Source organism: Charadrius vociferus, unplaced genomic scaffold (genome assembly GCF_000708025.1).
Source record: "Charadrius vociferus isolate BGI_N301 unplaced genomic scaffold, ASM70802v2 scaffold619, whole genome shotgun sequence".
In the NCBI taxonomy this organism is placed as follows: domain Eukaryota; kingdom Metazoa; phylum Chordata; class Aves; order Charadriiformes; family Charadriidae; genus Charadrius; species Charadrius vociferus.
In genome coordinates, this window is record NW_009649962.1 from 541189 (window position 1) to 551786 (window position 10598).

A 10598-nucleotide genomic window follows, 5' to 3' on the forward strand; every position below is an offset into this window, starting at 1 on the left:
GAAGCCCTGGGAACTGTCGGCAGGGCCTGCGCTGGCTACCGGGGTGAGAGGGGTCTGCACCGGGAGCTCCAGCCTGCCAGCACCCTGGGGGGAGAAAGCCACAGCAAACATCCGTCTGGCCATCCAGCCTTTCATCCATCCCTCCTTCCCACCCTCCATCTCTCCCTCCACCCCTCCTTCCACCCTTCCATCCCTCCATCTCTCCCTCCATCCCTCCATCTCTCCATTCATCCCTCCATTTCTCCATCTCTCCCTCCCTCCTTCCATCCCTCCATCCCTCCATTCATCCCTCAGCTCCTCCCTCCCTCCATCTCTCCATTCATGCCTCCACCACTCCTTCCCCGCTCCTTCCCTCCATCCCTCCATCTCTCCCTCCATCCCTCCCTCCATCCCTCCACCTCTCCCTCCATCCCTCCATTCATCCCTCCCTCCATCCCTGCCTCCCTCCCTCCCTTCATCCCCCCATCCTTCCACCCCTGTGCGCCTCTTCTGTTGCTGCCACATATCTCCATGGACTAAATCATATTGACTGTGTTTATTATAAGAACTAAGTGATCAGCTGTGAACTTTCTTTGACATAAATATTTTGCCATTAGCAATGACAAATAGCAACGCTCATGTTGTAAAAGCAACATTGGATTATTTCTCTCCATGGAGGCATTTATGTTGAGAGAAATCAGAAGGAAATCGTGATCTTCAGGATAAAGAGGAACAGGCAAAAGCAGGCATGTGTTGGCAACGATATTTATCCCACTGTGTAAGAAGAGTTAAGAATTAAGGAAGTGTTTTTAAAAATGAAAAGAATTGATTTTTCCACACAGCTGCAGCATGCCTCTGCATAGCTAGCTCTGGATGCCGCTGCAGTCAGAGCGCACTCATCAGGCACGGCGTGCTTCACTCAGTAGCGTATGCAAGTGCTTTGCACAGGTACCAGCCAAAGCTGCACCCGCATGTTGTGCATATTACACCATGGTGGCATTTCTTGGGTGGATCAGGCCCAGCGCTTTTCTGAATCCCATTATTACCAGACCTCTGCAGTTACAGCTGAACAACATAGGGATTTTCCATTCTTGCAAGATTTCCTACATTTTTGACTGGTGATGTTGGCACCTTAAACCATGTCTGCTTGCAGGCTGAGCAGGGTGGGTAACAGGATGGGGGTGTCAGGTGGGTACCGGGGGATGCAGGGATGCTTTGGGATGGGGGTTTAGGGGGACATCGTCGTGGGGACAGGGTGACAGCTGCTGACTGCCCCCCCCATCCTCTGCTGCCAGCCCCCAAACTGTCCCTTGTCCTCCCTGGTGGCACCATGGGACCATTGGCACCCCCAAGTCAGCACACCAGCACCCCAAGATCCTGACACCCCAACAGCTTGGTGAGGCTTTCCTCCACTGCGAGGTGACACAGCCCGGGGACACACACACACACACACAGGGGCAGCCACCCCCCATCCCGGGGCCCAGGGGATGGAGGAAGGGGAAAGCCCCATCTGGGATGGGGCTGAGGGGGCTGAACCCCACAGAGGGGTCCCACAGGGTCCAGCATGGGGCCAGGGACCCCCTAGCAGCCCGGGAGGGGGGTGAGGGGCCGGGGCAAGCTGCTTCTGTGGGACAGGGGACGGGGGACAGGCAGAGGGGTCTGTGTGCGAGGACAGATGGGACTGGGGGCAGGCTGAGCCCTGTGGAAGGACTGGGGCAGGCTGGGGGAAACCGAGGCACAGGGTTGGGGCAGGATCCAGGCAGAGATCCCAACGATCTCACCCTGGTGGGGGGCCGAGTGTGCCATGGGGCACCGGGCCGAGGTGGTGGGGCAGCTCTGGCTCTCGGGCATCCGCCAGCGCTGGCGGGATGCGGCGGTGCTTGGGTGGCGAAGGCCGGAGCGTGGAAGTCCCTGCAGTGGGGATGCTCCTGCCAGAGGTCCTGCTCCACCACCAGCCGGGGTACGGGGGGGGCTCAGGCCCTATTTGCAGCACCCAGAGGGTCTCAGCACGCAGCAGGGTGGGAGCAGTGGGCACCGAGCGAGCGCCGTGCTGTGCTGGCATCTCCTCTGCTCTGAAAGCTGGGTGCTGATTTCACTCTGGCTACCAGGAAGAGGGAGGGAGGTGGCTTTGGAGTGGGGAGGACTCGCTCGAGCATCCATTTTTAATGAGCTAGATATCTATTTTTCCCCGAGCTGGCTTCCCCCACATCGATCCCTTTGCCATCCACCGGGCCTGCTCTCCTCCGGGTGCCAGCGGCTCCACGGCGGCGGGGAGTGGCGGGATGAGCATCCCCACTGTTGGGAACATCCCACCTCCCCAAATCCTGCTCCTGGGGACAGTGGGACCCTCGCTTGGGCCGTGGTGGCACACGCAGGAGGGCTGGAGGGGGCAAAAGCTCCCCTTGTCCTCTCCGGTGAGGTCACCTCCGTGTTGACCATCCTGTGGGGACGTGGCCGTGCTCCAGCCCGGAGAAGGGAGGCCGGAGAGGGAGCGCTTTGGGTTTGGGGGCTGGATCCTGCCTTCACACTTTGCGGATTTAAGCTCTGCCTGGCTCAGACCCCATGGCAAAGCCACATTGCCCTCCCTGTGCCTCAGTTTCCCCATCCATGAGCCAGGGCAGGTGTCCTCCTCGTCCCCACCTGTGGGTCGTGGCCCGTTTGCTCCTCACCGGGGTTTGTGCAGACGGAGCAGCTCTTAGGGGAAAGGGGATTCAGGCGGCGAGTGGGTGCCGATGGCGTGGGAGGGAGCGGGATGGGGCGCGCGGGCGAGCGGGGCTCCTTCAGCAGCATCCCACCCCCGCCAAACCTCTGCCTACCCGCCATGGGGACCAGCCATGTTTGCTGGGTGCTCGAGGGCCAGCGGTGCAGAGGAGGGGGCCGGGGCTGCAGGGGAGAGCGTTTGGGGAGGGGGCAGGTAGGCAGAGGCTGTTTCTCCGGGGTTTCTCCCCATTGGAGGTGTGACCCATGCCCAGTTCCTGGCCTGGGGAAGCGAGTGGCCATGGGAGCAGAATGAGGCCACTGCCTTTGCTTCCAGGATGCATCTAATGTTTTTTTTGCAGCCTGTGTTGGCATTTAGCACCCACAACCCGCTGCAGTGAGGAGTCCCATGGCTGAACACCACCTCCCCTCCCCGGCGTCCCACGAGCCTGGTGCCAGTGGCGCCTGTGCTGGGCCGGCATTCCCCCACCTCACCCTGACCCCGGCTCTCAGCCAGACCCCCAAGCCTGGCGGCAAAGGGACATCGATGCTTGCGTGGTTGTTGCCATTTCTGGAGGGATGAAAGGGTTTGAAGAAGAGGCTCAAGTCCCAGCGGTACCCAGGGAGGGCATCAGTGGGCAGGAGGGCTCAGGGTCAGCCATGGATCACCGTGTCTTGGCTCCTCTCTCCTCACAGGATCTTGCCTTTTGTTCAGCCCTTCCTGGGCCCAAGAGGGGCAAAAGAAAGGGCTGTAACGTGCTGGGTGCTGTCGGTTGGGCTCTGGCTGGGCTCGTTGCGGTGAGGGGCCAGGCCGGGCAGGAGCTGGCCCAAGAGGAACTGCTCCCTCTTCCCCTCACCTCGGTCGATGGGGAACTGGGCAAAGCTTGGCTGAAGGATGAGCCATCCTCCCATGGTGGTGAGTGCTGGGACCTCCAGAGGAGGCTGGAGGAGATGGGCCCAGGGCGGCATGTTGAGGTCCAGCTCTGCCCTGCTCTGTGCATCCTGAGTGGAGGAATCCCCCCCAGGGGACATGGGGCTGCCCGGGATAGAGTGGAAGGTCAGGGCTTGATGTCTTGGGAGATTCGGGTCTCAGCAGAGAAGAGAAATGCCGCTGTGGGAAGAGCTTGCGGCAGCTGGAGGGGACCCTGCTGCCTCTTGTGAGGAAGTTTTGTCTGGCCAGGCCTGGGGGGCTGGAGCTCTGCCTCCTCCCTACAACTGCCCCATGCTGAGGGCTTGGAGGGACAGGAGCTGTGTCTCCCAGTGCCCCTGGACATGAGTTGTTCTCTCAGCTAAGCAGAAAGCGGTGGGGACCTGAGCAGAGCTTGGCTTTGGCACCTCAGCCAGTGTTTCCCCAGCTCCCTGGGCATGGGGATGGCCCTGCATAGCCCAGCCCCAGTTCTCGCTGTTCAGAAAAGCTGTGGGACCCTGGGGGAGAACGGTGCTGGGAGGTCCCTATCATGAGCTGCCTGAGACCCAGAGATGGATTCGCCAGTCAGCCTGGCTCTGAGACCAGCAGCTGGCATGAATGGGACTCAAACCAGTTGTTTTCCCAGCCCCTCCTGAGCCTCTTTGTCCCCTGCAAGGTAGAATGAGCTCTTTGGCATCGTTGGGAGCCAAGAAGGAAGCAGGAGAGCTGTCCTCAGCCCTCTGGCCTCCCAGGGAGCTCCCAGAGTAATCTCAGGAAGAAGTTTCCGGGCTCCCATCACACAAAAGGCAGGTCTCTGGGGCCAGGCAGAATGGCGAGGGCCCCTTTCCCACCATGAATTCCTGGCTTGTGCAGCGAGGAAATAGGCAGCACTGAGTTTGGAGCTGTGCTCTGAGCCTCTCTCCCAGCGGACTTGTGTGAGTGCCGAGCCCGGGAGCGCAGATCAATGTGCACACACACACGCACGCACGTATACTGGCAGCTTCTACCCAAACACAACCGCTGCCCCTCCGTCTCCGGGGGAGCCAGCAGCTCTTCCAGGGCCTCCTGTGGCTCTTCTGCATTGCCAGGGTGACCCAAGCCCTCTGAGGGGACCCAGCCTTGGAAGCCAGTGGTCATACACCCCTCTGACTGCTCACAGCACGGGCAGCGGTCCGACCTGGTGGGCTCAGAGCAGGAGGCAGCTCACACACTACCGAGCGCTGCTGGGGAAGGCAATCCGTACAGAGGGATGTCTTTATGACTACCATGTGCTTCGGTCAGCAGGATCAGCTTCCCCCAAAGCCAGAGCCTGCCTGGCATTGCTGCTGGTTGGGGATGTCGCGTAGAGCTGAGGGAGTCCTGGGGAGCCGTTACCCTCAGGAGTGCTGGACAAAAGCCTTGGCTGCGTGCTCTGCTACAGCACTATGTCTCGGGTGTGTTTTCTCCGCCTGTAGAGCAACTTGATTTGCTGCATTAGTAAAAATAGATGGGCTAATGAATTCAGCTGATGCAACCCTCTGTGTGTGTGTGCGCGTGCATGCGCTTATCTCTGTTTGTGTGTGTATGGGTGCATGTATATGTGCAGTTGAATGCCAAGGCTTGTGTAAGGTGCACCCACCAGCTCCCGGAGCTCTGACAGGGTGGTTGTGTGTATGTCCATGCGTGCCTGGTGTGCATATATATGTGTGTGTGTGTGTGTGTATGTGTGCAGGAAGCCGTGAGCGATGGCTGCTTGCTGCCGAGCAGCTCTGTCACTGAAGCGGTGGCTCTACAGAGATAATTTTGCAGCAGCCTTGGATTCTGGCAGGGCAATAACAAGGCTTCACGGCAGGCTGGAGGGGCAGGAGAGGGGGCCGCAGAGACCCGGTGGGGCAACAGCAGATCCTCACAGGGATCTGACAGGGAAATAGTGCATCCTTCAGGGACCTGACAGGGAAACAACGGATCCTCACAGGAACCTGACAGGGAAATAGCGGATCCTCACAGGGACCTGGTGGGGCAATAGGGGACTTTCACAGGGACCTGATGGGGCAATAGGGGACTTTCACAGGGGGTCGCTGAGGCAGGGGGTCCCGCAGGGGACCGTTTGCAGAGTGCCCTTGCAGGGTGATGCGGCCCCGAGGAGGGTGCGGGCCGCTGTCCGCGGTGCTGAAGGGGGTCTCTGTCCACGGTGCTGAAGTGAGCCGCTGTCCGTGGTTCTGAAGGAGGGCCGCTGCCTGCCGTGCTAACCGGCCTGGCCGGCGAGCAGGGCGGAGGCCACGGTGGCTCCAAAGCTCTTGGCCAGTCCGGGGTCTCCAGTGGCCTCCGAGCCCGGCTGACCCAATGCCCTCGGTAGGCTCCAAGCCCAGCTGGTCCATAGGTCACTCTCAAGCCCAGACACAGAGGGATGACGTTCTGATCCAGCACGTCTCATCTGCCACAGCCTGGGGTCTCCCAACGAACACCCACGCAGGGGTGGCACTAACAGTGGCTGATCATCCTGCCTGTCTCTTGAGGCTCTCATCCCTCTTCACTACCACATGGAGATGGTAAACTCTCCAATGGCTTGGACAAGCTCTGTCTTCCTGGCAGCTTTTGTCCTATTCTTCTCAGCATCTTCATCGTCTCTGTAATGTTTGTAGTGACAGGCTCTTAGACCCCTTCTTTCTTCTCTCTTCCTGCGTCAAATCCGCCCCCCACCACTGCATCATCACTCATTGTGGATGACAAAACCCTCATGAATGGAGCGACTTCTCTGGCAATGACGTTTCCTGTGAAATGTGCACCCGGGAGTGAATTTGGGAGACTAAAAGACTTTGCCCTTTGCTTTTGTCAGGTTTCCTCCCACTGTGGATTGGGAGCTGGCACTCCACTGCTGGCAGATGCTTCCCCCGTGAGGTGTGGCCTGTGAAAGCAGAGGGGGGCTGCGAAACTGGGCCCTTCTTGTGGGATCCCAGAGGGAGGATGGTCGTTCCAAGCACTGAACTCTCCTTCTGACAGCCTTGTGGTTGGCCCAGTCATGCAATCTGTAAACAGCGAGATGACGGGGAGAGGAGGAAAGGCCAGACCTCTGCTGTCCTGCTGCTTTGCAGTGACCAAAAAGCATATGGAGGGTCTCGTGGAGCTGCTGGAACACCAGAGGGGTTCTGTACTGACATCTCCAAGGCAGACAGCTTTGTATCTCCCTACCCCTGCGCTGTATCAGTGGGTTGGAGGCAGGGCCTGGGGCAGGGCAGCGTGTGCGCTGGGCGTCCCAGCACACAGCAGCTCTGATCTCCACGAGGTGCAGTACTTGCACCTTGTACATTGGAGCGGTGTAGCCTCGGCCCTGAGCCCTGTGAGCTTGGGGGGCTGCTTGGCTGCAGGCATCATTGGAGGGTAGATCCCAGTGCTGTCCCAGTGTGCCAGAAGCAGAGGAGAAAGCAGCTACTGGACCCACTCCCCTCCTCAGTCTGTGTCCCCAGACCACCTTCCCCAGGCTGGGATCCTCCCCCCAGCACAGTCCTGCTCCTTTCAGGGTAGTAGGAACCTGCAAATCCGTGCCTGCCCGTTTCCCCAGAGACATGTGGCTATGTACAGCCAGCCTGCTTCCCTGGCTTCCCGCTGCCACTGCCCGGAGCCCGCCTGTGCCCAGAAGGTCTGAATCTTGTCCATCTTTCTATTTGAAGTGACTTCCCAGCTCATTCATGGTTTGGGATTTCTGTCAGCCAGACAAGCAGCCTCGGTGCCCGGGGCAGGGGGGACCTGGCTCAGCTTTCCAAGGCAGGACTGGGAAAGCTGCTGAATCCACTCAGCCCTCCCCACCCCGAGCCTGGCCTCAGGGACCAGCCCAGGTCAGAGCTGGTTGTAACTGTTGCCAACACCTCCCGCTGGCTGCATTTCAGTCCGGTGACTTGTCAGCGTCTGTCTTCTCCCGTGACTGTCCCCTTGGGCTCCCGAGGCCCTGGGCTGCCCCTCTGCCACCACCTGCCCTGTCCCCAGGGGCAACCAGCATGCCGAATGGCTCTGGCTGTGGGCTCCATGCTGGACCAACAGCCTTTCCGTGCCGCCTGGTAACTATCTGTTTGGATTTGTGCTGTATGGCTGTGTTAGACACCCTGTGCATGTTCTGTTTGCTTCCCTAATTGCTGCCTTGCCACTGGTTTTAAGTTTCTTCCTTCTTTCCCCTCCTCTTCTCCTGCTTTCAAGTGGATTTAACACATGTCCAAGCATCAGAGGCCCAGCTCCTCTGTCAGGCAGCGTGAGCAGAGGCAGCAGAGGCTGCCTCCAAGCAGGGAGCGGCGCCAGACTGTCTGCACAGGGCCGGGCTCGTCCCCAGAGGCCGGGCTCTTGCAGTGCTGCTGCCACCGGGCCAGACCGTCTGCAGGCACCTCCACGCCGCTGCTGCTTGCACCGTGGGAGAGGCTTCAGCAGCTCCCACCAGCCCCATCCCATGGTCCCACTGTGCCAAGGAGGGCATCCTCAGGAGACATCGTACACCGTGCACGCCGTGGGGCTTGCTGGCTGTGCTGCTGGCAACTGCCTGTGCTCCTGGGCTCTTCCACAGCACCTTTCAGGTGGCTGCTCCCCTCCCCGGAAGCTCCAGGAGGGCTGGATGAGGCCTGGGGATGCTGTGATGGTGAAAGCGATGGGCTGGGGGCATTGGGGATCTAGGCTGCGCCCCACTTGCCTGCCATCCCCCAGGACTGCATGGAGCATCCTCAGAGTCCACAGAGTTGGGCCATGAGCGTCTCTGGCTGGGGATGCTGCTCCTTCAGTGCCCCTCCATCAGGGCCTGGCCATCTCCGTCACAAATCAAGAATGCTAAAATAATACCCTTGCTTTTATCTTGGGTCTGGAGGGAGCTGGTGATGGAGAGGGTCCTCAGTTTCCACCAGCCACTGCTGTATGGATGTGCCAGCCATCCCTTGGGGTTGGGGATCACGTCCCTCTCCCCTGATCCCTGGGCTGGAAGCTGCTTTTGTGGGTTCCAGCTCCTCGCCGTATCCCTCGGGGCTACCAGGAGCCCAGCACCCTCCTCCACCCTCAGACTTGTCAGGGTTTGGCACAGTCCCGGTAAACAGAGTGCAGGCAGGATGGGCAGCGTACCGGCAGAGCCCTGTGCCATGCACTGGCTGGGGCAGGAGGGGGGGGCCAAGCCCCCATCAATTATTCACCTCCATATTTATAGAGGGAAATGTGTTGAATAAGGGATGGCGGGGTGTGGCGGGGCTGTTGGAAAGCCGGCCTCATTGCCGCTGAAATATTTATTGGCCTGGTTTGCTGGGGTGCCGCCCGGCTGCCGCGAGGCTCGGCAAGGCTCGGCGACGCTCCCGGCCAGCACAGGCTCACCGCCAAGCACCCGGCTGGCACAGAGAGCACGGGCAGCTCTGCTCTGCCGCCGCTGCCTCCGCTTCCCTCCACAAAAATGGTCCGCGGGCTGGAGCACCTCTGCTATGGAGAAAGGCTGGGAGAGTTGGGGGGGTTCAGCCTGGAGAAGAGAAGGCTTCGGGGAGACCTTATAGTGGCCTTCTGCTACATAAAGGGGGCTTATAAGAAAGATGGGGACAGACTTTTGAGCAGGGCCTGTTGTGACAGGACAAGGGGTAATGGCTTCAAACTGAAAGAGGGGAGATTCAGACTAGATAGAAGGAAGAAATTTTTTAAGCTGAGGGTGGAGAGGTGCTGGCCCAGGTTGCCCAGAGAAGCTGTGGCTGCTCCATCCCTGGAAACATTCCAGGTCAGGTTGGACGGGGCTCTGAGCAACCAGATTTAGGGGAAGATGTCCCTGCTTGTCGCAGGGCGGGTGGACTAGGTGACCTTTAAAGGTCCCTTCCAACCCAAACCAGTCTATGAGTCTATGATCCTGCTCCTGCTCCCATTGGTGGCTGGATCCCAGGCTCAGAGGGGGATGTGAATGTCCAGGGACAAATCCCCGTCCATCCCCCATCACGAGGGGACTCCAGGACCACACAGCCCCTTGGAGGACCCCACTCTGTGCCCCAGCCATGCCCCCTCTGCGGCTGTGCCTTGCACTACCTGGTCCCCCATGCCACACTGCTCCTTGCACAGGGACCCCCAGGGTCTCCACCCCCACCCGTGCCATGATGTCCCCCAGCTCTGCCCACCCTTCCTGCCTGCTCTGCCTGCAGGACCCGCAGCCCCTCAGCTCTCCACCCCTGTGTTGCAGAGAGACCTGTGGAAGATGTCGAACCCGAGAAACGGCGACACCAAGCCCCCATGTTTGCCCCGCAATGGACTGGTGAAGATCCCCACGCAACCCAACGGCCTCGGCTCTGCCAGCATCACCAAAGGCACCCCCGCCGTGAAGAACCGCCTGTGCCAGCCTTCCTCCGTGCCTGCCATCCTCAGCCCAGCCTTAGCCCACCGCAGCGACCTGCCCATCCCCAGCCTGGCCTCCCCGCTCTCCTTGGCCGCTCTGGCCGGTGTCTCCTCCCCTCCCGGCGCTTCCTTGGTGGGACTGAACACGAGCGAAGGCTCGGAGCAGCCCTCGCCGGAGCGGCTGCCTGGCTCGCCCTCGGAAAGGCAGCTGGCGGTGGACGAGAAGATCCTCAACCGCTTGTTCTGGTACTTTTCGGCGTGCGAGAAGTGTGTGCTGGCACAGGTGTGCAAGGCGTGGCGGCGGGTGCTCTACCAACCCAAGTTCTGGGTGGGTTTGACACCCGTCCTGCACACCAAAGAGCTCTACAACATCTTGCCCGGCGGCGAGAAGGAGTTCGTCAGCCTGCAGGGCTTTGCCGTCCGCGGCTTCGACGGCTTCTGCCTTGTGGGCGTCTCTGACCTGGACATTTGTGAGTTCATTGACAACTACCCCCTCTCCAAGAAGGGGGTCAAATCCATGAGCCTTAAGAGGTCAACCATCACAGATGCGGGATTGGAGGTAGGTGACCCCGGTGAGGTGACCGGGGTGGCTGAGACTGGTGTTGGTGGCTCCTTCCTGGTGGCCTTGGGGACGCATGCATTGGCAGAGCTTTCACCAGCTGCAGAGAAGGAGCAGTCAGGCAGTTTGGCCATCCCATGGGTGCAGGCAGCGTCG

At 60.2% G+C, this 10598-nt stretch overlaps 2 protein-coding genes across 2 annotated transcripts in view; one reads left to right on the forward strand and one right to left on the reverse strand.

The window, feature by feature from the left end:
• The window catches only part of FAM173A (family with sequence similarity 173, member A), a 30090-nt gene extending 26445 nt beyond the window's left edge, over positions 1 to 3645 (reverse strand). The window contains exon 1 of the mRNA XM_009891562.1: positions 3534 to 3645. Coding sequence (XP_009889864.1) covers positions 3534 to 3645 — 112 coding nt within the window. The remainder of the gene's footprint in view (positions 1 to 3533) is intronic.
• A 6101-nt stretch (positions 3646 to 9746) lies between these two features.
• Positions 9747 to 10598, forward strand: part of FBXL16 (F-box and leucine-rich repeat protein 16) — a 6728-nt gene continuing 5876 nt past the window's right edge. Inside the window, exon 1 of the mRNA XM_009891541.1 lies at positions 9747 to 10591. Coding sequence (XP_009889843.1) covers positions 9747 to 10591 — 845 coding nt within the window. The remainder of the gene's footprint in view (positions 10592 to 10598) is intronic.